Source organism: Pseudophryne corroboree, chromosome 11 (genome assembly GCF_028390025.1).
Source record: "Pseudophryne corroboree isolate aPseCor3 chromosome 11, aPseCor3.hap2, whole genome shotgun sequence".
Classification (NCBI taxonomy): Eukaryota; Metazoa; Chordata; class Amphibia; order Anura; family Myobatrachidae; genus Pseudophryne; species Pseudophryne corroboree.
The window spans coordinates 84,302,119-84,328,895 of NC_086454.1; the positions used below are offsets into that span (position 1 = coordinate 84,302,119).

Sequence of the window (26,777 nt, forward strand, 5' to 3'; positions counted from 1 at the left end):
CCGCCTGTCTCTGATGTGCGCTCTTGCGGCTGAAAGGAGCATCTGATAGCTCCCGGCCAGCGGGTTCTCCCGGCGTTGGCCATCTTACCTCCCGGCTCCCACATCTCTGCAGTATCTCCACTATTGTTTAATCTTTTTGCAACACCTCCGTGCTCCAGCTATGATACTTATGTTTTCTATGGTCTACCACCGGGGCTGATGCCGTGTCGACCGTTTTAATGCCATGACCCCCTAACTCACCCACTCAGTATGGGGCGGGGCGTCCTGTGGCTGTGACCGCGGTCTCCTCTATATGCTGATGTGCTGTTTATAGCCCTCCCTGCTACTAGTCCTGCTGTATTTCACTACATATGTGGACATTTTCTTTTTGATGGGAAGAACCAGAAAAAGGGGGTGGACGTCTCACACCAAGACATCCGGTTCCACAGCCTCACAGTCTAATTTATTCCGTTCGCTTGTCCCTGGAAACGACACCCAGAGCGACGATAATTGTTCCGTTCCTGACTCCTCTCCTGCTGATACCATCGACATCATGGCATCATCACCTAAGAGTGGGTCTGATGCCTCTACGGAACCCACCATGGCCGATGTCTTAAAACATCTTAGATCCCTTCCTACCAAAAAAGGTCTCCCTACGAAATCAGATTTTCTGGATTTGGAAAAGAGAATTGGTGCTACAGTCAAGGTGGAGATATCGGTGCTTCAGGCCGATCTATCCCAAATTACTCATTGGGTGTCTGACATGGAAGATCACCTTGGTGATTTGGATTCTTAACAGCGACGACTTGGGGACACCGTCTTTACACACGCTCAAGAACTCAAGGCGCTTCAACGTCGTATGGATGATTTGGACAACAGAGGGAGGAGAAACAATCTTCAGATACATGGCATCCCTGAGGATGAACAAGGGCCGGGTATCGTGGACGTACTCGCCAAGATTTTAATGAAATTACTGATGCGGAACTGGACAATGTCATTCTCTTTGATCGCACACACCACACACTCCTTCCGAAAAGCCTTCCCTCTGAAGCTCCCAGGGATATTATTTGCCGCCTCCATTACTATCACGTCAAGAAGATGTACTGGCAAAAGCGAGGAAACTAGATGGGATTGAATTTAGTGGTTCCAAAATCCAAATCTTCTCTGACCTGTCCTGGAATACTCTTCAACACAGTTGGCTCCTCAAACCGCTTACGGATGCCCTAAAGCGTAAGAATATCCGCTTTTGTTGGGGCTTCCCTTTGAGCATCCAAGCCTCTCATGATGGTCGTAATCTTAGTTTACAATCTCCAAATGACTTGGCTCTATTTTGTTCTGCCCTTTCCATCAACACGCCGTCGCTCCCAGAATGGACACACCTACATTCTAGATAGGATCCTCCCACGCTCCCTCCAGTATGAACACCTTGGACACCTGTTCGTAATCTCAAAAAAAGCCTGGCTTCCTCACATTCTCGTACCTGACAACCATCACTCTCTAAACTGGAGTTTCTGTATTCCTTTCTACTGTTTACTCCAGGACTTACTTGCTGTGTTTGCGGCCTAGCCGGCTGTTAACCCAAGTGTCTTCTGGATTTAACTCTGCAAGTGTTCTTTCTATACTTGTTGATCAGGTTTTACTATGTTGTCTCTACTATATACCGTATCTCTCCTTATCGCTGTATTGTTTTTATATTGATATGTCTGTGATCCACATACTGTTCTCTGTTTATGTGTTTACCCTCCACAGGATATTTTGTACTAATCCTTTATTTGCAGGATTTTGCTATCGTTATGTTACTCATGTGTTACTATTACAGATTTAGAGGCCTTGGGAGCCTTTCTACAATTGGGGGTCCCAGATGACAAAACTATCCACACAAACCAAAAAAATGCAAAAAACATGGCGTCTACCTTTATGTCGACCTTTTGATCCTGTCGACCTTTTTTCATGTTGACCTTTTGACCCTGTCAACCTAATGTCTGTCTAACATATGGTGTCGGTCTACTGACTGTCTAACTAGACACAATCTATCTTTTATACCACACACCTTTCTGATATTCCATCGGGACCAGGCAGTTCTGAGAACTCTCCAAGGTTACTTACCTAAAGTGGTGTCATCTTTTCACCTTAACCAAGAGATTGTAGTTCCAACCTTCATCTCTTCTGACTTGTACTCCAAAGAGTGGTCTTTGGATGTGGTAAGGGCTCTCCGTGTTTATGTGGAGAGGACTGCCTCTATCAGGAGGTCAGATACCCTTTTTGTACTTTTTGGTTTCAACAAATATGGCTGGCCTGCGAATAAGTAAACCTTGGCCAGATGGATTAGAATGGTGATTGCAAAAGCTTATGCACAGGCTGGGCTCCCAGCTCCTGCTGCTATTAAGGCCCATTCTACTCGGTCTGTTGGACCTTCTTGGGTGGCCTGCCGTGGCGCGTCCACAGAACAATTGTGCAAGGGTGGCTACATGGTCCTCAGTGAAGACATTCATTAGGTTCTAGGCCTTTGATACTTCAGCCTCCCAGGATGCTTCCTTTGGACGCCAGGTTCTCATACCCGCCAAGGTGCGTCCCCTCCCTTGAGGAACTGCTATAGGTCATCTCCAATGTATTCCCTGTGGTACACAGTGTACTCCGCTGCAGAAAAGGAGATTTATGGTAGACTTACCATGGTTAAATGTCTTTCTGCGAGGTACACTGGGTTCTACAGGGCGCCCACCCTGACGCACTTAGCTACTTTGGGTTTGTATGGCATTAGCCGCTGGTCCCTTATCCTGTCGTGAGAACGTGGTTCTTTGTGACTAACATCTGCCTTCTCTTTTACCTGCTTCTGCATTGGACTGGTTAACTAAAACTGAGCTCACAGTGCCTGGAGGCGGGGTTATATAGAGGAGGCTCCGCAATGCTTCCTGGGACAGTCTAAAGCTTTAGCCTGTTGGTGCCTCTGGATCAAGATCCAGCTCTACACCCCGATGTATTCCCTGTGGAACCCAGTGTACCTTGCAGAAAGAGATTTAACCATGGTGAGTCTACCCTAAATCTTATTTTAGTCCATGGGGACCCCCTGCTCTTTAGTGCACCTGGCCTCACAGAGCCTTAATCCAGCTTTGATTCATGTGCTGGTGGTAGGAGCCTGAGCAGAAACGTGGTGTTAGGTGCCAGTGGTAGGAGCCTGGTGGTGGCAGCAAAATACCCACCCACTGCGCAGTGGGGGGAGTCTGTAACAGGTGGTCACTTGACAGTAAGAGGGAATCCCTTATTGGCCAGGTCCCTTGTGACCCAAACCCAATCTGTGATCGTCTGGCAGTGGCACAGGCAGCAAGAGTGCACTTGGCCACACAAGTGCAATCTTTTTATGGGGTGGGTCAAACCAACAACCGGGATGATTTTTTGTGCCACTGGAAGGCCCTGATATCTGTTCTACATATTAAGTGGGTTTTTGTGTTTTTTTTTTAAAGTTTCAGATTTTCTATCACACTTCATTGAAATTGCTTATATAGTATCCACCTACAGGGAGAATACACTGCACTTTATCTGAACCTTTTATCCAATATTTTATGTCAAGTCTGACAGATTGGATAATGGACGCAGAATGTTTCCAGGCATTTTTTAACTGTTTATCAGTGTTTGGCCAAAGCGCTCATGCCTACACACTATGCAGTAAAACAGGCTGATCACCTAATTACTGGCAAATCAGTCCAACAATTCTATAGTATACACCTAGCAGGTGCGGATTAAGAGAGCAGAGGGCCCATGTGCAGGCTCCTTGCAGGCCCCCGCCTGTCAGCGGCCGCAGCGGTTAGACTCTGGCTTTGGTAGGACTATGTCTACAGCATATGCGCAGGTCTTTGGGAAAATGGCACCCTCTCCTTATTCCCGGGCACATATCTACTGCTCATGTGCAAATCACTGGGAAAATGACCGCTGCACCATTTTCTCAGTGAAAACAGTGCTGTTCTGATAATGAAAGGAAGGTACGACCGTGCAAGTCCTCATTTACATGTTACATTGAATAAGCTTTTTTTGTTCCACTGGATCACAACTCCTATATATACTGTATGTGTATATATATATATATATCTCCCCTCAAAACCTTATTATAATGTATCAGTACTTCATAAGCACACTAATCTCAGTTTATACCTCATCTAATCTCAGTTTTTACCTCGTGTAGCTTTTTAAATCTATATAATAATCACAGAGAATCTGTCTTGTGTCTGACATGCACCGTGGGAACTGTGGCTTGTACAGCAGACTAATGTCGGACTGGGGTATGAAGGGCCCACCGTGGGAATGCAGTGATAGGGGCCCAAACTTATGGGTGTGACCAGCCTACAAAGGGGGTGTGGAAAATAAGAATTTACTTACCGATAATTCTATTTCTCGGAGTCCGTAGTGGATGCTGGGGTTCCTGAAAGGACCATGGGGAATAGCGGCTCCGCAGGAGACAGGGCACAAAAAAGTAAAGCTTTTACCAGATCAGGTGGTGTGCACTGGCTCCTCCCCCTATGACCCTCCTCCAGACTCCAGTTAGGTACTGTGCCCGGACGAGCGTACACAATAAGGGAGGCAATTTGAATCCCGGGTAAGACTCATACCAGCCACACCAATCACACCGTACAACTTGTGATCTAAACCCAGTTAACAGTATGATAACAGAAAGAGCCTCTTAAAGATGGCTCCTTAACAATATAACCCGAATTTGTTAACAATAACTATGTACAGTATTGCAGATAATCCGCACTTGGGATGGGCGCCCAGCATCCACTACGGACTCCGAGAAATAGAATTATCGGTAAGTAAATTCTTATTTTCTCTATCGTCCTAAGTGGATGCTGGGGTTCCTGAAAGGACCATGGGGATTATACCAAAGCTCCCAAACGGGCGGGAGAGTGCGGATGACTCTGCAGCACCGAATGAGAGAATTCCAAGTCCTCTTTTGCCAGGGTATCAAATTTGTAGAATTTTACAAACGTGTTTTCCCCCCACCACGTAGCTGCTCGGCAGAATTGTAATGCCGAGACCCCTCGGGCAGCCGCCCAAGATGAGCCCACCTTCCTTGTGGAATGGGCCTTAACAGATTTAGGCTGTGGCAGGCCTGCCACAGAATGAGCAAGTTGAATTGTGTTACAAATCCAACGAGCAATCGTCTGCTTAGAAGCAGGGGCACCCAACTTGTTGGGTGCATATAGTATCAACAGCGAGTCAGATTTTCTGACTTCAGCCGTCCTTGAAATGTATATTTTTAAGGCTCTGACAACGTCCAACAACTTGGAGTCCTCCAAGTCGCCAGTGGCCGCAGGCACCACAATAGGTTGGTTCAGGTGAAACGCTGATACCACCTTAGGGAGAAAATGCGGACGAGTCCTCAGTTCTGCCCTATCCGAATGGAAGATTAGATAAGGGCTTTTATAAGATAAAGCCGCCAATTCAGATACTCTCCTGGCGGAAGCCAGGGCCAGTAACATAGTCACTTTCCATGTGAGATATTTAAAATCCACCTTTTTCAATGGGTCAAACCAATGGGATTTGAGGAAATCTAAAACTACATTTAGATCCCACGGTGCCACCGGAGGCACCACAGGAGGCTGTATATGCAGTACTCCTTTAACAAAAGTCTGTACCTCAGGAACTGAGGCCAATTCTTTTTGGAAGAATATTGACAGGGCCGAAATTTGAACCTTAATAGATCTCAATTTGAGACCCATAGACAATCCTGATTGTAGGAAATGTAGGAAACGACCCAGTTGAAATTCCTCCGTCGGAACACTCCGATCCTCGCACCACGCGACATATTTTCGCCAAATGCGGTGATAATGTTTCGCGGTGACTTCCTTCCTTGCCTTAATCAAGGTAGGAATGACTTCTTCTGGAATGCCTTTCCCTTTTAGGATCTGGCGTTCAACCGCCATGCCGTCAAACGCAGCCGCGGTAAGTCTTGAAAGAGACAGGGACCCTGTTGTAGCAGGTCCCTTCTCAGAAGTAGAGGGCACGGGTCGTCCGTGACCAACTCTTGAAGTTCCGGGTACCAAGTCCTTCTTGGCCAATCCGGAGCCACTAGTATTGTTCTTACTCCTCCTCACCGTATAATCTTCAATACCTTTGGTATGAGAGGCAGAGGAGGAAACACATATACTGATTTGTACACCCAAGGTGTTACCAGTGCGTCCACAGCTATTGCCTGTGGATCTCTTGACCTGGCGCAATACTTGTCCAGTTTCTTGTTGAGGCGAGACGCCATCATGTCTACCATTGGTCTTTCCCAACAGTTTACTAGCATGTGGAAGACTTCTGGATGAAGACCCCCCTCTCCCGGGTGAATATCGTGTCTGCTGAGGAAGTCTGCTTCCCAGTTGTCCACGCCCGGGAAGAACACTGCTGACAGTGCTATTACGTGATTCTCCGCCCAGCGAAGAATCTTGGTAGCTTCTGCCATTGCACTCCTGCTTCTTGTGCCGCCCTGTCTGTTTACATGGGCGACCGCCGTGATGTTGTCCGACTGAATCAACACCGGTTTTCCTTGCAGGAGTGGTTCCGCCTGGCTTAGAGCATTTTAGATTGCTCTTAGTACCAGAATGTTTATGTGAAGAGACTTTTCCAGGTTCGTCCATACCCCCTGGAAGTTTCTTCCTTGTGTGACTGCTCCCCAACCTCTCAGGCTGGCGTCCGTGGTCACCAGGATCAAATCCTGTATGCCGAATCTGCGGCCCTCCAATAGATGAGCCTTTTGCAACCACCACAGAAGATATACCCTTGTCCTTGGCGACAGGGTTATTCGCAGGTGCATCTGAGGATGCGACCCTGACCATTTGTCCAACAGATCCCTTTGGAAAATTCTTGCATGGAATCTGCCGAATGGAATTGCTTCGTAAAAAGCCACCATTTTTCCCAGGACTCTTGTGCATTGATGTACAGACACCTTTCCTGGTTTTAGGAGGTTCCTGACAGGTCGGATAACTCCTTGGCTTTTTCCTCGGGAAGAAAAACCTTTTTCTGAACCGTGTCCAGAATCATCCCTAGGAACAGCAGACGTATCGTCGGAAAACAGCTGCGATTCTTGGAATATTTAGAATCCAGTCGTGCCGTCGAAGAACTACTTTAGATAGTGCTCTTCCGACCTCCAACTGTTCTCTGGAACTTGCCCTTTTTAGGTCGTGCAAGTAAGGGATAATTTAGATGCCTTTTTTCTTTGAAGAAACATCTTTTCGGCCATTACCTTGGTAAAAAGGCCCGGGGTGCCGTGGATAATTCAAACGGCATCGTCTGAAACTGATATTGACAGTTCTGTACCACGAACCAGAGGTACCCTTGATGAGAAGGACAAAATTTGGACATGGAGGTAATCCTTGATGTCCAGGGACACCATATAGTCCCCTTTTTTCCGGTTCGCTATCACTGCTCTGAGTGACTTTATCTCGATTTGAACCTTTTATGTAAGTGTTCAAAACATTTTAGATTTAGACTATGTGTCACCAAGCCGTCTGGCTTCAGTACCACAATATAGTGTGGAAAAATAATACCCTTTTCCTTGTCGTAGGAGGGGTACTTTGATTATCACCTGCTGGATATACAGCTTGTGAATTGTTTCCAATGCTGCCTCCCTGTCGGAGGGAGCCGTTGGTAAAGCAGACTTCAGGAACCTGCGAGGAGAAGATGTCTCGACTCTCCAATCTTTACCCCTGGGATAATACTCGTACGATCTAGGGGTCAACTTGCGAGTGATCCCACTGCGCCCTGAGACTCTTGAGACTACCCCCCCACCTTGAGTCCGCTTGCACGGCCCCAGCGTCATGCTGAGGACTTGGCAGACGCGGTGGAGGGCTTCTTTTCCTGGGAAAGGGCTGCCTGCTGCAGTCTACTTCCCTTACCTCTATGTCTGGGCAGATATGACTGGCCTTTTGCCTGCATGCCCTCATGGGAAAGGAAAGATTGAGGCTGAAAAGACGGTGTCTTTTTTAGCTGAGATGTAACTTGGGGTAAAAAAGGTTGGATTTCCCAGCTGTTGCTGTGGTCCCCAGGTCCGATGGACCGACCCCCAAATAACTCCTTCCCTTTATACAGCAATACTTCCATCTGCCGTATGGGATCTGTATCACCTGACCACTGTCGTGTCCCTGACATCTTCTGGGAGATATGGACAACGCACTTATCTTGATGCCAGAGAGCAAATATCCCTCTGTGCATCTCACATACATATATATAGAATGCATCCTATTAAATGCTGTACATGAATAAAATATTTTCAGTCAGGGAATCCGACCAAGCCAACCCAGCACTGCATCTCCAGGCTGATGGCGATCGCTGGTCGCAGTATAACCACCGTATGTGTGTATATACTTTTTAGGATATTTTTCCAGCTTCCTATCAGCTGGCTCCTTGAGGGCGGCCGTATCTGGAGACGGTAACGCCACTTGATAAGCGTGTGAGCGCCTTATCACCCTAAGGGGTGTTTCCCAACGTACCCTAATTTCTGGCGGGAAAGGGTATAACGCCAATATTTGCTATCGGGGTAACCCTACGCATCATCACACACTTCATTTTATTTTATCTGATTCAGGAAAAACTACAGGTAGTTTTTTCACTCCCACATAATACCCTTTCTTGTGGTACTTGTAGTATCAGAAACACGTAACACCTCCTTCATTGCCCTTAACGTGTGGCCCTAATGAGAAATACGTTTGTTTATTCACCGTCGACACTGTATTCAGTGTCCGTGTCTGTGTCTGTGTCGACCGACTGAGGTAAATGGGCGTTTTTTAAAAACCCCTGACGGTGTTTCTGAGACGCCTGGACCGGTCCTAATAGATTGTCGGCCGTCTCATGTCGTCAACCGACCTTGCAGCGTGTTGACATTCTCACGTAATTCTCTAAATAAGCCATCCATTCCGGTGTCGACTCCCTAGAGAGTGACATCACCATTACAGGCAATTTCTCCGCCTCCTCACCAACATCGTCCTCATACATGTCGACACACACGTACCGACACACAGCACACACACCGGGAATGCTCTGACAGAGGACAGGACCCACTAGCCCTTTGGGGAGACAGAGGGAGAGTCTGCCAGCACACACCAAAAACGCTATAATTATATAGGGACAACCTTATATAAGTGTTTCTCCCTTATAGCATCTTTTATATATATACAATATCGCCAAAATCAGTGCCCCCCCTCTCTGTTTTAACCCTGTTTCTGTAGTGCAGTGCAGGGGAGAGCCTGGGAGCCTTCTCTCCAGCTTTTCTGTGAGAGAAAATGGCGCTGTGTGCTGAGGAGATAGGCCCCGCCCCTTTTTCGGCGGGCTCGTCTCCCGCTATTTTTGAAGTTAGGCAGGGGTTAAATATCTCCATATAGCCTCTGTGGGCTATATGTGAGGTATTTTTTGCCTCTAATAAGGTTTTTATTTGCCTCTCAGAGCGCCCCCCCCAGCGCTCTGCACCCTCAGTGACTGTTGTGTGAAGTGTGCTGAGAGGAAAATGGCGCACAGCTGCAGTGCTGTGCGCTACCTTTATGAAGACTCAGGAGTCTTCAGCCGCCGATTTTGGACCTCTTCTCTCTTCAGCGTCTGCAAGGGGGCCGGCGGCGCGGCTCCGGTGACCATCCAGGCTGTACCTGTGATCGTCCCTCTGGAGCTAGTGTCCAGTAGCCAAGCAGCAAATCCACTCTGCACGCAGGTGAGTTCACTACTTCTCCCCTAAGTCCCTCGTTGCAGTGATCCTGTTGCCAGCAGGACTCACTGTAAAGTAAAAAACCTAAGCTAAACTTTCTCTAAGCAGCTCTTTAGGAGAGCCACCTAGATTGCACCCTTCTCGTTCGGGCACAAAATCTAACTGGAGTCTGGAGGAGGGTCATAGGGGGAGGAGCCAGTGCACACCACCTGATCTGGTAAAAGCTTTACTTTTTTGTGCCCTGTCTCCTGCGGAGCCGCTATTCCCCATGGTCCTTTCAGGAACCCCAGCATCCACTTAGGACGATAGAGAAATACACAATAGACTAGTGCAGTGTAATGCAACATAGCTACCATGTATAATACAAGTGCACAGTCTGGAACCTGATCCCTAGAGGAAGGAGTGGGTCCTCAGGCAGTGGGGCCTACCGGTGGTTTCCCCTGTACCACTGTGGGCCAGTCCGACCCTGCAGCAGACAATAGAGAGAAGGGAGTAAAGGGATCTAAGGGATGAGACTGGTCCAGTATGCTAGCATTGTATAAATCTAGACCACATTTTAGATAGCAGAATCCCGACTGCAGCGTATTCTCTGTACTTTTTTGTCTTGGCCTGGTTTCGATGTGACATCCTTCTACAATATACCTTATTATTGTACATTGCGATGGTATATGTTGGTGCACTGCAAACATATAATCATGGTAGTTTCATTTGCAGACAGTTTTTAAATTTGTTAGGTGGAAACTCCCTCTCTGTTCCTTGTCTTCCACAGAAACGTTGAAGCTACTGTAATAGTGTGTATTGGAGACCACGATTTCTCTGTTGACGAATCCACTGAAAGGTTCTTCCACATAAAGAAGGTCACCAAACACCCCAACTTCAACCCAAGTCAGCCGATCAACTATGATATTGCAGTGCTGGAGCTGGCAAGAAGCATCAAGTTTGGTAGATACAAACAGGGATACAAACTTGGAGAACTGACCACAGATCTTCTGTGGATGTAGGCATGCTCAAATCCTTTTGTGTCTGCATGTAGTCCCATACAGACTTGATGATGTTGAGATCAGGGCTCTATGGGAGCCATATCATCACTTCCAGGACTCCCTGCAAGTTTGGGTCTGCATTTCAGCAAATGCAGTTGGGGATTTGGATAGGATTAATGGTGTCCTCAATGTTGAGAAATAGTAATAGTACTTATTCATCATGCACTACCATCAGGGAGGCGCCTGATTGGCTACAAATTTATTCTGCAGCAGGACGATGACCCCAAACATACAGCCATGGGGGGTCATTCCGAGTTGTTCGCTCGTTATTTTTTTCTCGCAACGGAGCGATTAGTCGCGAATGCGCATGCGCAATGTCCGCACTGCGACTGCACCAAGTAAATTTGCTATGCAGTTAGGAATTTTACTCACGGTTTTTTCTTTGTTCTGGTGATCGTAATGTGATTGACAGGAAATGGGTGTTTCTGGGCGGAAACTTGCCGTTTTATGGGTGTGTGCGAAAAAACGCTACCGTTTCTGGGAAAAACACGGGAGTGGCTGGAGAAACGGAGTGTCTGGGCGAACGCTGGGTGTGTTTGTGACGTCAAACCAGGAACGACAAGCACTGAACTGATCGCAGATGCCGAGTAAGTTTGAAGCTACTCAGAAACTGCTAAGAGGTGTGTAATCGCAATTTTGAGAATCTTTCGTTAGCAATTTTACTATGCTAAGATTCACTCCCAGTAGGCGGCGGCTTAGCGTGTGCAAAGCTGCTAAAAGCAGCTTGCGAGCGAGCAACTCGGAATGACCCCCCATGGTCATTAAGATCTTCAGTGTAAAGAAGAACAAGGAGTTCTGGAAGTGATGATATGGCCCCCGTAGGTGCCTGATCTCAACATCATCGAGTCTGTCTGGGACTACATGAAGAGACAATAGGATATGAGCAAGCCTACATCCACTGAAGTTCTGTAGTTAGTTGTCCAAGATGTTTGGAACAACCTACCTGCCGAATTCCTTCAAAAACTGTGTACAAGTGTACCTAGAAGAATTTATGCTGTTTTGAAGGGAAAGGGTGGTCACACCACATATTGATTTGATTTAGCTTTGTCTTTTGTTCAGTCACTTTGCATTTCGTGATTTGCTCAAAATTAACCATTAGCGCTTCTATTTTTTAAAGCATTCTTACTTTGCAGCATTTTTTCTACATCTGAGTTAAACTTTGCATAGTATATACAGTATGTATATACAGTGTGTATGTATGTATATATACTATAAAAGGAGAAACATGCATCTTCTAGTGTAATAATTCCATAAATAACAATAGTAAAGGTGATTAAAATGCGCACAGGACAGTAGGGTAACCAGGCACATCAATATAAAGCCTTATGGTGACCAGAGCCAGATTATCAATGGGGCGGATGGAGCTGCAGCTCCAAGCCTCTCATGAAAATAGGCCCACGGCATCCCCTGCAGTGCAGCCAGTGCTGACAAGAATTTTTTTTTACTGTCACCATTGTGACGAACAGCCCAGCACATTATACTCTTGGCTGCTCCAAGCACCCACACCCCCGGCTGCCGATTACCTCTACGGAGCCTCAGAAGCTCCGCCCCCTGGTCGCACTAAGCTCCGCCCCGGCCATCAGAAGCAGTGTTCTGTCACCAGTGCGGAACGTCCTTCTGGTTTCTATAAGCTCCGCCACCCGGCCACGTTAAACTCCGCCCCCTACCTACGCTAAGCTCTGCACTTGGCCATCAGAAGAAGTGAGCAGTGTGGAACTCCCTGGTTGCTCTAAGCCCCGCCCCTAGTTGCGCTAAGCTCCGCCCCCGGCCATTAGAAGCAATGACACCAGTGTGGAAGTCCCTGGTTTATTTAACCCCCTGGTCGCGTTTAGCTCCGCCCCCAATCACTCGAAACTCAACCCCTGCACACCTGAAAATGTGTCACCAGTGTGGTAGCCCCCTGGTTGCTCTAAAGCTCCCCCCCCCCCCCTCCCCCCCCAACAAGTCATCTAAAGAATCTATGGTTTGGTATGTGATACTCATTAGGACTACACAGGACATTTCAGTACCTGGTTACCCTGAAGCCTGGAACAACTACAGCCTTGGATCTCTGCAACCCGGGATTAGTGAGTGCTACTATACAGCCGATTTTTCCCTACTTGGTTGTATTCACTGAAGCTGTCTGCAAAGCAGCATATGGTTGTGAACTGGTGCAGTGTGGTGTAACCCTGTGTGCGCTGGTGCTGTGTGGTGTAACCCTGTATGCGCTGGTGCAGTGTGGTGTAACCCTGTATGCGCTGGTGCAGTGTGGTGTAACCCTGTATGCGCTGGTGCAGTGTGGTGTAACCCTGGGTGCGCTGGTGCAGTGTGGTGTAACCCTGTGTGTGTTTGTGTAGTGTAGTGCAACCCTGTATGCGCTGGTGCAGTGTGGTGTAAACCTGTGAGTGCAGGTGCAGTGTGGTGTAACCCTGGGTACGCTGGTGCAGTGTGGTGTAACCCTGTGTGCGCTGGTGCAGTGTGGTGTAACCCTGTGTGTGTTGTTGTAGTGTGGTGTAACCCTGTATGTGCTTGTGCAGTGTGGTGTAACCCTGTATGCGCTGGGGCAGTGTGGTGTAACCCTGGGTGCGCTGATGCAGTGTGGTGTAACCCTGTGTGTGTTGGTGTAGTGTGGTGTAACCCTGTATGCGCTGGTGCAGTGTGGTGTAAACCTGTGAGTGCGGGTGCAGTGTGGTGTAACCCTGGGTGCGCTGGTGCAGTGTGGTGTAACCCTGTATGCGCTGGTGCTGTGTGGTGTAACCCTGTGTGTGTTGGTGTAGTGTGGTGTAACCCTGTGTGTGTTGGTGTAGTGTGGTGTAACCCTGTGTGCACTGGTGCAGTGTGGTGCAAAATACTGTATATGACATGAATATGTATAGGAGGGGTGTATATTATTACAGTATATTGGGTTTATGTGTATATACAGGAGGTTGTATATATGTTTATTGGCGGGTATGTGTATAAGCAGGGTTTTTGTATATATGTACAGGACAATGGATGTATGTGCATGTACAGGAGGGTGTCTTTATGTATATTAAGGAGATGTATGTGTATATACATGAGGGATGTATATACAGTATGTATATTATGAGGAATGTGTATATACAGAGGGATTTATGCATTATGTACAGTAGGACTAAACTGTAGACAATAATGACACTTCGTCCATGATATTGGCTAGTGTGTATGGGGGTCATTCAGACCCGATCTCACGCTGCAGTTTATCGCAGCGGTGCGATCGGGTCAGAACTGCGCATGCGCCGGCGCTGCAGTGCCGAAGGCCGTCGGGCCGCTACGATAGCCTCTGCCTGATTGACAGGCAGCGGCGGTCGCTGGGCGGGGTGGCGGTCCGCCAACGCAGGCGTGGCCGGACCGGGCGGGCGGGCCACAGCTGCTGTGTGACGTCACACGCAGCCACTGCGGGCCGGGGAGCAACGAGTAGCTCCCGGCCAGCACGCTAAAGCTGCACTGGTCGGGAGCTACTCTTGAAGTGCAAAGGCATCGCCGCTGTGCGATGCCTTTGCACTTCTGCGCAGGGGGGGAGGGGCGGCACTGACATGTGGGGCGGGATAGCCCTGTGCTGGGCGTCCCCCCACATGTCAGTGTGAATGATCGTAAATTTGAATGATTGTAAATTTAGCACAGCTACGATCATCTCGGAATGACCATGCATGTCTGACGGGTGATATCACCTGCGAGGGCCATGCTGCCGAATGCAGCATGGCCCCCACCGTCATTCGTCGCTGATGGTATCGGCAAGTGTGTATGCACTTGCCGATGCTTGCCCCACTGCCTGGTCTCATTGTCTCAGATATCGACGGTACACACATTGTCTAGTGTGTACCCGGCATAAGGAGCCAGGGCTCTGGTACCTGCACTGAGGGCTGGAGACACCGATCCCCTCTGATCCCAGATAGCAGACGTCGGTGGCAGAAGGGACATGGCTGGGCTAATAAAGGTAATGGTTCCGGCATTGTTACTATACAGAGATCTGGGGACAGCAGTCGGGTATCATCTGTATGCTGCGAGTCAGCAGGAGCTGCTGTCCTAAGAGATGATGAGGGATGTTTGGTCACGGGGGGTGGCAGGCCTTTGACTACATGCAAGCACACATGTTGGTGTGTGTGCAATCCAGTTGGCTTATTGAATTTTTTTTGGGTGCTTCTTAAATGCAGGTTGTTGTGTTTAAGTTAGTTACAGAAAACAATGCGGGAAAGTCAATTAACATTGCAGGGATGTAGCTCCTCGGTTAAGTGCCTGCGCCATACTTACCGACATTCTGGCTGCTCTCTGCGGGAGAGAGCAGCCAGGACGGCTCAACAGGCGGGCCGGAGAGCGCTGTGACATAAGGAGGGGGTGGGCCGGAGGCGTAGCAAGGGAGGGACAGGGCGGGGTTACGGTGACGCCTCCTTTAAGCCACCCCCCACGCTCTGTAATGCCGCGATCACCGGCATTACACTGCAGGGGGCGTGGCTATGATGACGCGATTCAGCAAGAATCGCGTCATCGACTGCCCGGACCGCCCACTTTACACACAAAGTGGGCGGACGGGCAGGGGGGACCCCTCAAATCGGGAGACTTGCCTGCTCTTCCAGGGGGCCGGGAGGGTCACCCGATTTTCGGGAGCCTCCCGGCCATTCCGGGAGAGTAGGCAAGTATGGCCTGGGCTATTCATTAGCTCACATGGTAAACCTGCTACTAGCAGATTTCTACTCACAGCATCCCAAGGGGGGCATACTTGCCTACCAGACCCTCCGCATGAGGGAGAAAATGCTCTGTTCCTGGACTTTCCTGGTAATGTATGAATGCCATCACCTGTGGTGAAACACCTTTCTTATCAATTACCTAGCTCACCACAGGCAGGGACGGATCTAGACTTTTCTATTAGGGGGGGGAAGGGGGTTACTGTTTAATCTTGACTCCTCCCCTCTCCAGTCCCAACTCCTCCCATCCTCCTCTCTCAATTCTGACTGTGAGACTGAGATAGAGCTTTGTGATTGTTCTATGTACATGTGACTGTGCTGACGGGTAATTGTATTAATTAGCCCTAGTACCCACACACCAGCAAGTGAGGGGCAAATGCTCTGTAACCCTTGCTCTCCTGGCTCCTCTGTGCTGCTGTGGTATGGGCTGCAGCACATCGTTCTGCCTCAGGCTCTCCCCGGAGAGCTCTCTTCTGCTCAAAAGTGGGCGTGGCTATGACTGTGTTAGGGGGCGGTCGCCCCCTCTCCCCCCCCCCTAAATCCGGCCCTGACCACAGGTGATGTCAAACATACATTACCAGGAAAGTCCAGGAACAGAGCATTTTCTCCCTCATGGAGAGGGTCAGGTAGGCAAGTATGCAAGGGGGCGAGCAGAAATCTGTATCAAGTATTGCCTTAAGGCTAGTTGCAGTGTTACTGTGTTATAATAGCATCACGCCTTGCACTTAACTCATAAGGTGCAGTTTACCGCAACTAAGCCCTGGGCATTCGTCACGGTAAGGTGCATCTCCTGGGTTAAATGCTGAACATTGGGGGTCATTCCGAGTTGTTCGCTCATTGCCGATTTTCGCAACGGAGCGATTAAGGCAAAAATGCGCATGGTACGCAGTGCGCATGCGCTAAGTATTTTAGCACAAAACTTAGTAGATTTACTCACGTCCGAACGAAGAATTTTCATCGTTGAAGTGATCGGAGTGTGATTGACAGGGAGTGGGTGTTTCTGGGCGGAAATTTACCGTTTTCTGGGAGTGTGCGGAAAAACGCAGGCGTGCCAGGATAAAATGCGGGAGTGTCTGGAGAAATGGGGGAGTGGCTGGCCGAACGAAGTACGTGTTTGTGACGTCAAACCAGGAACGAAACGGGCTGAGCTGATTGCAGTGTAGGAGTAAGTCTCGAGCTACTCAGAAACTGCTAAGAATTATTTATTCGCAATTCTGCTAATCTTTTGTTCGCAATTCTGCTAAGCTAAGATACACTCCCAGAGGGTGGCGGCCTAGCGTGTGCAATGCTGCTAAAAGCAGCTAGCGAGCGAACAACTCGGAATGAGGGCCATGATGCGTTCAACTGAATAGCTCCGGCACTTAACCTGGGAGCTACATCCTCGCAATGCTAATTGAATTCCCTCCAATGTGTGTTTATTAGGGCTATTTTATATATTGTATTACTATAGATATAAAGCAAGCAGCACTTTGCAAAAAGTTCAATAACAAAAATTAAGCAGGTGCCCTCCAACCTGGTACATATAGCAATAGGCCAGTAATACATGCAACACTGCAGCAGCAGCACTCTATGGAGAATAATTATAGAAGGTGACCAGCGTTCAGTGTTATTGCAGCATTTTGGTCAGGGTACACTGTGTGATTTGTATAGCGCACACATATTCCGCAGCGCTGTGCAGAGAATATTTGGCCATTCACATCAGTCCCTGCCCCAGTGGAGCTTACAATCTATATTCCCTATCACATGTACACACACATTCATGCTAGGGTTAATTTTTGTTGGGAGCCAATTAACCTACCAGTATATTTTTGGATTGTGGGAGGAAACCGGAGAACCCGGAAGAAACCCACACAAGTACAGGGAGAATATACAAACTCCACACAGTTAGGGCCATGGTGGGAATGGAACCCATGACCTCAGTGCTGTGAGGCAGTAATGCTAACTATTACACTATCTGTACTGCCCATTATAATTATTTCATATGTTTTCATGTTCTGCTCCTCGTACTTTGGGGGTAATTCAGACTAGATCGATGCAGGGGCAGCGATCGCAGTCTGAATTACTAAGCGCACTGTGCATGTGCAGCCAGCTATCAGCATCTCACTGGTGCGATCGCCTCTGCCTGATTAACAGGCAGAGGCGATCGCAGGGCGGGAGGGAGTGTGCCAACGGCGTTAGAATGCCGTTGGCGGGGCGCGATTCGGACAACGGCGGCACGTCCGAAACGTTGGGGGGGGGGGGGGGGCGGGCCGTGGCGGCTACGTGGTGTCATACGCAGCCTCTGCAACCCGGGATGCGACAAGTAGCTTCCTGCCAGAGCGCAGGAGCTGCGCTGGCTGGGAGCTACTTGTCAAGTACAAAAGCATCACGGCTGTGCGGTGATTTTGTAACTGTGCAGGGGGGGTAAAGGGGGGTAGGGGCGGGCATGACATGCGAGGCGGATTAGCCCTGTGCTGGGCATCCCCCCGCATGTCAGAGTAACTGATAGTAGATGTGCTAAATTTAGCACATCTACAATCAACTCAGAATTACCCCCTTTATTCAAAGCTAGATATTGAGTAATTACTAATTTTCAGGTATATGTTTCTGTCAAAACACTCTAAATAAAATTAATAAGCCATGAGATTGTGTAGGGAGGGGAGGGGGGTTATGCAGTGATCAATAATATAACAGGTGGTGTATACGTCATATATGCCATACCCACTTTGAAGACCATACCCCCACAACAATGGTCACACCCCACACCCCCCATCAGTACTCACACCCCCACCATGCTGATCTCACACCTCCTGCGCACACACGCAATAGGCCCTTCAGAAATTGCAGCTCCAGGCCCATGTGGACCTTAATCTGGCACTGATGGTGACACAGGACTGTAGTTTAAAGTTTATTTTTCCTTTCTATAGTTTCCAGGACTGACCAGAGTAAGGAATGCTCACTCAGTGGTTCCTTTATCACCTCTCAAACTGCGGTCTAATCCATTAGTGCATAATTCTAGTGGCAAACGCAGGAATTCTAGAGGGGGGTTTGCAAATACAATCCACAATCGCCCACTCTGCGGAACATGGAATACAGTATTCATATTTATCACAATAGATGGTCTATAATATAGGCTGTATCAAACTTATTTTCTCTTACGTCCTAGAGGATTCCATTTAGTACCATGGGGTATAGATGGGTCCAATAGGAGCCATGGGCACTTTAAGAATTTGATAGTGTGGGCTGGATCTTCCCTCTATGCCCCGCCTACCAGACTCAGTTTAGAAAATGTGCCCGGAGGAGCCTGGCACGCTTATGGAAGCTCCTGAAGAGTTTTCTGCATTTATTTTTCTGTTTGTTATTTTCAGGCAGGACTGGTTGGCACCAGCCTGCCTGCTTCGTGGAACTTAGGGGGGGGGGACGGCCCAACCTCCCAAAGGGTTAATGGTCCCGTTCCCCGCTGACAGGACACTAGCTCCTGAGGGAACTATTCGCTAGCCCCACCACGTCGAGCGTACATTCCCACAGCACACCACCACCCCTAACAGAGCCAGGAGAGAGAAGAGTGGTGACTAATAAGCCGGCGTCCCGGCTAGCGGGTCGTCGGCCATTATGGTGGCATGAGGCATAGCCGGCCCTAGGCATAGGCAAACTAGGCAAATGGCTAGGGCATTTGGTATGCCTAGGGGCACAAGCAGGTTCTGCTGATTAAGATGATATGCGGCACGCCTATATTCTGTGTGTTACTGTGGCTGTATCTGCCTATGAAATGCTGTGTTACAGTGTATTCCTTGAAATCACTAAAACGTAGCATTTCGTATGCAGATACAGACACAGTTGCACACAGAATATATACATGCCACATATCATTTTAATCAGCAGAAGATGCTTGTGCATCCTATTCACATAGTAATGCAAATAAGACACATTTTTATCAAAAAAGGCGCCCAATATTAGCAGAGTTGCCAGCGGACTCACGCCAGGCATCTCCTGCTGCATGGCGTATTGAGGCAATATGTATGAGGACACATCTGTATCCAAGCAAAGGCAGGGGTCACAGTGTTAGCAGCCATGTGAGTGCTGTGTGCGGGTGGGTTGGTTGTGCAGTAGTGTTTGGCAAACACTGTGTGTTAGGGGCATTATGTGTGTCATGTGTATAAGTGCACTAATAATGTGTGGCATATGTGAAAGGGACATTATATGTGTCATTATGTGTATATGGGCATTAATAATGTGAGGCATATGTGCATACCTCCCAACTTTTCCATTTCAAGAATTGCGACCCGAAAAGGGGGGGTGTTCTCGGTGGGTGGGGGCATGGCTTATGACTGGTGGACGTGGCCTCGCGGTGCTGACCAGCCTTTCTTGATTTTGGGGGCGTGCCCAGCGTTCCCCGAGCAGCTGGGAAGCCCCCTGCTCCCCTCGTAGTGGTGAATATATGCTGTGCGCGTGCGCACAGCATGTATTCAGAGATCACTCGCTGCTTTACGGAGCAGAGCAGCGGGTGATCAAAGCCTCCCCCAACTGCCCCCCGCCCACGGGACACTGCGACCCGCGGGTGGGACAGCGGGACAGTCCCGCTGGAATCAGGACAGTTGGGAGGTATGTATGTGTAATGGACATTATGTGTATAAGGGCATTAATAAAGTATAGCATAATGTGTAAGGTGCATTATGTTTATAAGTACATTAATAATGTGTAAGGGGCATTACTATGTGGTATTATGTGTATAAATGCATTACTAATGTGTGGCATTATGTGTATAAGGTGCTCTATTGTGTGGCATAACATTGAAAGGGCACTACTGTGTGGTCTTATGTGAATAAGGAGCAATTCAGTGTGATGTAATGTGAATAAGGGGCACTACTGTAAGGAGTAACTTATAAAAGGTATAGTGGTACTACTGTGTGATGTAACGTGAATAAGGGACACTATCGCATGATACGTATAATGGGGATAAAGTTGCACTACTGTGTGGTATAATTTGAGTTGGAGGTACTATTGTGTGGCCATGCCCCTTCCCTGCAATAACACACCACTTTTTGGCCTGTTTGCCGAATGTGCGCACTGTTTCTATTTAAAATATAGGGGGTAGTAGCACCAAAATGAGGACTGCTATGGGTGAGGGATGATGGTACTGGGTCACAGGCAGAACAAGCGGCGGTGCTAGGGGGCACCAGCCAAAATCTTGCCTAGGGCATCATATTGGTTAGGGCTGGCTCTGGCATGAGGGTACAGAGACGCACGGCTTCTAACCAGGGCAGATTGCATCTCCAGACACAGTACACAACTGCGTCTCAGTACACTGTACACAGTACCCACACTGGCAAACACAGCCTTAAAACGGATCTACGCCATTTTAAGCACAAAAATTTCCTCAGCCAGTATAAAAAAAGCGGGAAGACGGCGCACCATTGAAGGGGCGGGGCTTCACTATGAGAGGATCCAGCAGCTCACCAGCGTCATTTTCCCTCAGCTTCTCCAGTGTGTCTCCAGATTACCTCAGCGGTAACAGGGGGTCATAGCATGGGGGAGCGATATTAGTGTACTAAGTCCCCAATCTGGGTACTTAGTCTGCGACCTGGCTAAGCTTGGCATTAGTGATAAGGGCGCTGTGGGCTGGCTCCAAAATACTCTGTGTCTCCCTGGAAGGGCTCTTTGCGGGTTAATTGTGCTTTCTGCAGCGGGGTACACTGGGGTTCCACATGGATAACATCGGGGGTGTAGAGTTGGATCTTGATCCGAGGCACCAACAGGCTAAAAGCTTTGACTGTTCCCAAGATGCACAGCGCCGCCTCCTCTATAACCCCGCCTCCGTGCACAGGAGCTCAGTTTGTAAGTTGGTGCCTGCAGTGCAGGCAGCTAACAGGGAGGGCTGTGCTAGGTAGCCCTGAAAAGAGCTTTTTTAGAAGACAGAAGACTTCAAGGGCTGCAGCACAGGCACTTAATAGTGCTATATGTCATTCTGACATATCGTGCTGCGGCTCCCTCACCTCCCCCAGCGGCGCTGTATACTCCCGCGCCCTGGTTGCCGGGTACTTACAGTGGAGGGCTCCGGTTTTTCTTCAGGCACACACACTGGCCGCTGCTCTTCAGGATCGTGTGGCCGCGTTACAGGGAGGAGGTAAGAGGGTCCCCCAGACGGGACCCGCTGATAACCGCAATCTGCCGTGGTCTCTAGGAGATGAGCCGCACACGCTGGCGTGGACACTGTGGCCGTACAGGGACCCCTCTAGACCACCAGGGAAAGGGGCACAGGTCGGATTACCTCATAGTCCACTTTAATAGGCCCCGCAGTACCCGGTGGTGAAGTCCAGCAAGGGGATAAGGCTCTGACCTGTAGCCCCTCCCCCAGCCCCAGGCGCCATTTACTGCAAATGTTCCCACCCTGGAGCTGCATCTCTTTGTCTCCCTCACTCCCAGTCAGCGTTTAGGTGCCATTACACACATGCTGAGCTGATTCTGGGACCGCTGGGCAATGCACACCTCCCAACATGACCCTCTCAAGGAGGGACAGAATGCTCTGCTCCTGGACTTCCCTCTGAATGTATGATTGCCATCACCTGTGCTGAAACACCTTTCTTATCCATTAACCTGTTCAACACAGGTGCCGGCAATCATACATTAAGACACAGGTTCTCAAACTCTGTCCTCAGGACCCCACACAGTGCATGTTTTGCAGGTCTCCTCACAGAATCACAAGTGAAATAATTTGCTCCACCTGTGGACCTTTTAAAAATGTGTCAGTTAATAATGAATACACCTGTGCATTTGCTGGGTTACCTGCAAAACATGCACTGTGTGGGGTCCTGAGGACCGAATTTGAGAACCACTGCATTAAGAGAAAAGTCCAGAAGCAGAGCATTGTGTCCCTCCTGGAGGGAGTCATGTTGGGAGGTATGCAATGTCTCCTCTGTAAAGCCGCCTGCATCATCAGCGCTGTGCATTTACAGGAAACTTAAGTATTCTACATATCATTTAGACAGTGTTAGTTAAGAACAAGTGCATAACTATATGAATATTTACTACAAGTACCCTGTGATATACATCCAGTCTTTACTGTGCATTGTTATATCTATATACCTTTACTTAGTGTGGTACAGTTTGTACTTAGTATTGCTAGTCCAGTGCAGTTTTATTGTTTGTAATAATTTCTGCATTGTACATGTGACTGTGTGTGCCAATAGCTGCTATGTGATTTCTATTTTGTGTATCTCACACATATTGCCATCCCTATATTCTGTACCCTGAGGGGGGCTAAGTGCTAAATCCTCTGTGCTCTGCTTTGCAGTCACACTATACAGGGTTTTTTTTTTGTCAGGTCATTTGTCTGCTTATTTTGTACTATTTCACCCTTAAGTTATGCTTTCATATAATGTCAGCTAAACAGGGTGGTAGATCCATGGCTGATCCTGCACCGTGCATTGCTGACGCCACGCAGGGCCGGATTAACAATGGGGCGGATAGAGCTGCAGCTCCAGGCCCCCCATTGAAAATAGGCCCACAGATCCCAGTGGAGACAGGGGGAAAAAATCCTGTCATCACTAGCAGCTCACTCACCACACGACTGCTTAGTTACCTTGAGCCCAAACTGGCTGGCCGAAGTCCAGAGACTCCCGACCACTCCAGGGCCTGACCAAAACTGGCTACCCCGGCATGATGAATCTGCCCGAGGCTCCGCCCCCAGATCCGTCCGAGCTCCGCCCCATACAGCCGAAGCTCCTCCCCCATCATCCGTGGAGTCACACTGGCAGCACGATAAGCCTTGCTTGCACCATTTACCCTGGCTGTTGTGGGGCTGCACATGAGAAATCTAACAGGACAGCAGAAGAGCAAGGTGGGTGGTGGGGTGGTGTAATAACTTCACTACATATACAGTATATTATGCAAGAGAACAGGAGGCAAAAGTCAATTAATTAATTAATTATTATAAAAGGGAATACATGATGCTCAAGTGCTACCCCCGGCAGTAGCAATCTCAAATGTGCGATCGCACCCATTAGTTTAGTCGGGTTTAGGTGCTTTGCGCGCCTAAGCCCAACTGCTCTGGGCGCGATAGGGGCGATAATGGGGGCCATTTGAATATTGCCCTTCAGACGGGAGATAGGGGGTGCGTTCAGTGGCGGATCCGGGGGGGGGGGGGTGGTATTAAAAGTCGACAGTAACTAGGTCGACAATGTCTAGGTCGACCACTATTGGTCGACAGTAACAGTAACTAGGTCGACAGGGTGTCTAGGTCGACAGGGTCTTTAGGTCGACATGTTCTAGGTCGACAGGTCAAAAGGTCGACATGAGTTTTTAATGTAATTTTGGTGTCGTTTTCTTCGTAGAGTGACCGGGAACCCAATTAGTGCACCGCGTCCCCTCGCATGGCTCGCTTCGCTCGCCATGCTTTGGGCATGGTGCCTTCACTCCGCTACCGCTTCGCTCGGCACAGATTACCGTTCCAATCGTAGTCCACGTGGATCGTTAAGTATGAAAAGGTTCAAAAAAAGAAAAAATTGTGAAAAACTCATGTCGACCTTTTGACCTGTCGACCTAGAACATGTCGACCTAAAGACCCTGTCGACCTAGACACCCTGTCGACCTAGTTACTGTCGACCAATAGTGGTCGACCTAGACATTGTCGACCTAGTTACTGTCGACTTTCAGTCCGGATCCCGTCCGGGTGACAGTGAGAACCTGGCTGCTGCTGCTGCCGCTGGTGGCTGCCTGTAGGGGGAGCTGCAGCGGAAGCGCAGCTCCTCTCAGGCAGTTCAAGGGGCCATGAGACAGAGCTACGTGAGGCAGTGTCTGCTGTTTTCGGCTCCCACTGTAGTGTAAGGTGAGGAGGGGGTTCTGTTTACTGTTAATGAGTGTGTGCATTGCTATGTAAATGTATAGTGTGTGTGTGTGTGTAACTATGTATATATGCTGTATGCATGTGTATGTATGTACAGTATGCTGTGTGCATGTATAGTGTGTGTGTGTGTATGCTGTGTGCATATATACTGTGTATATGTTATGTATGTACAGTGTGTGTATGTATAGTATGCTGTGTGCATGTATACTATGTATGTGCATGTATGCTGTGTACAGTATGTGTGTGTATGTCTATGTACAGATGTTCTGTGTGTGTGTGTGTATGTATATATATATATATATATACATACATACACACACACACACACAGCTTGTGCAGTGTGCTGGCTGCTCAGTTACAAACACACACACGTACGGAAACCCCCCCCCCCCCCCCCCCCCCATGAAAATCCTGCGTTTGCCACTGATACCATACAGTAACAGGGTGCGTAGTCACTGCGTTAGCCACTGATACCATACAGTAACAGGGTGCGTAGTCACTGCGTTAGCCACTGATACCATACAGTAACAGGGTGCGTAGTCACTGCGTTAGCCACTGATACCATACAGTAACAGGGTGCGTAGTCACTGCGTTAGCCACTGATACCATACAGTAACAGGGTGCGTAGTCACTGCGTTAGCCACTGATACCATACAGTAACAGAGTGCGTAGTCAGCTGTGTTAGCGTGCATTGCCTCCGTGTCCCTTACAGAAGCACCAGTCCCGGCTCCCGGCAACGTCGCACATCTGCTGTAATTAGGATGCGACACTGCCACAGCCTGACAGGGGAGCCGGGAGAAGAAAGCAGGCTTTGCTGCTGTGAGGTGGGTGAACGTCAGGGGACAGGTAGATGCTGAAAACAGGACGGGGGACAGAGGGCATAGGCGTAGGAATGGGGGGGGGGGGCAGCTTGACACCCCCCCCCCCCCCCCCCAAACATGATGCGTCGCCCCTTTCTGTACTAGCCGGCTGTCTCTCAATTGGTGATGTATTACTGGGAGAAGGCATGGCTGTGGGCCACGCCTTCTCCCAGTAATGCATCACCATTGAGGAGACAGCTGGGTATTACAGAAGAGGGGACACCGCACCCTGCTTTGAATGCCGCCCACGGGGATGCAGAGGTAAGCGCCCCGCCGCACTGAAGGAGAGCGACCAGCACCACAGCGGAAGCGGAGGGGAGGAGGGGGGGGGGGGTTTGAAGGAGAGGAGATCGGCACCACAGCAGGGGCGCCAGAATTAAATTCAAACTTGCCCCCCCAGCGTGAAATCATTCTGACGCCCCTGACAGAGGGCACTATATTTAAAACACACTGGCAGGAGCTGAGGGGTATATAACAAAAAACAGAAAAGGAGGAGCACTATAAGAAAAAACAAAAGCAGGTGGACCACTCCAACAAAAATGGGGACTATAAAAAAAATAATTACAGAAAGGGACGCTGTAACTAAAAACACACTTGCCCTGTCCCCTACCAGGCCTGTCCCCGCACACTTGCCCTATCCCCGCACACTCACCCTGTCCCCTACCAGGCCTGTCCCCGCACACTCACCCTGTCCCCTACCAGGCCTGTCCCCGCACCCTCACCCTGTCCCCTACCAGGCCTGTCCCCGCACACTCACCCTGTCCCCTACCAGGCCTGTCCCTGCTCACTCACCCTGTCCCCTACCAGGCCTGTCCCCGCACACTCACCCTGTCCCCTACCAGGCCTGTCCCCGCACACTCACCCTGTCCCCTACCAGGCCTGTCCCTGCTCACTCACCCTGTCCCCTACCAGGCCTGTCCCCGCACACTCACCCTGTCCCCTACCAGGCCTGTCCCCCGCACACTCACCCTGTCCCCTACCAGGCCTGTCCCTGCTCACTCACCGTCCCCCGCACTCTCATCCTGTCACCCACTGCCCTAGTACTCCGTGCCCCCAGCGTGATGAAAACGAGGGCGTGACGCATGGGTATGGCATTCTCTGTGAGGCCAAACCCCTTGTTACAATGCCACACTCTTTTCCCCTATTGTGGTGCCCCCCCTGTCATTTTGTTCTGGATCCGCCCCTGGGTGCGTTAATATTTAAATTTTTCACTATGTGTTTCTTACTCAAGTTTTATGGTGATTTTCTTTAAACCAGGCTGTTGTTGCTGTTGGTTAATGTACAGTAGGGTGTGCTTGATATTGCTTTCATATCGTAGAAAGAAACTCATGTGGCTAATCTGTGTATTATAGAGAGATGGAGTTTTCTCCCATTAAAGTTCATTTTTGTGTCATAAAGTTATAGATGTGTCCATTTATTCACACCACTGAGGTTGTAGGTTTGATTTCCACCATGGCCCTAATTGTGTGGAGTTTGTATATTCTCCCCGTACTTGTGTGGGTACCCTCCAGATGCTCCACTTTCCTCCCACAGGTTAACTGGCTCCCAACATAAAGTAACTCTATTGTGTAAGCGACAGCGTGTGCGTGTACACGTGGTAGGAAACGGGCCTAATTCAGTAAAGATTGCATTTGCAAAGCTGCTCGGAACAGCTTTGCAAATGCAAGCCTTAGCAATGCAAATGCAGGAGGAGGTGCATAGCACCTCCTGCCTCCATACCACCTCCTCCCTGCA

General features: G+C 49.1%; 1 protein-coding gene across 6 annotated transcripts in view; it reads left to right on the top strand.

Annotated features, from left to right (window-relative positions):
- Window positions 1-26,777, top strand: part of LOC134968915 (ovochymase-2-like) — a 235,824-nt gene that overhangs the window by 31,450 nt on the left and 177,597 nt on the right. For 3 of the 6 annotated variants that reach the window (XM_063944490.1, XM_063944489.1, XM_063944488.1), the window contains one exon: window positions 10,413-10,585. The exons of 2 other annotated variants lie outside the window; for them this stretch is intronic. In XM_063944490.1, coding sequence (XP_063800560.1) covers window positions 10,413-10,585 — 173 coding nt within the window. Of the gene's footprint in view, window positions 1-10,412; window positions 10,586-21,089; window positions 21,466-26,777 lie in introns of those variants that run through there. One more of the 6 variants, XM_063944491.1, reaches the window with a different exon arrangement.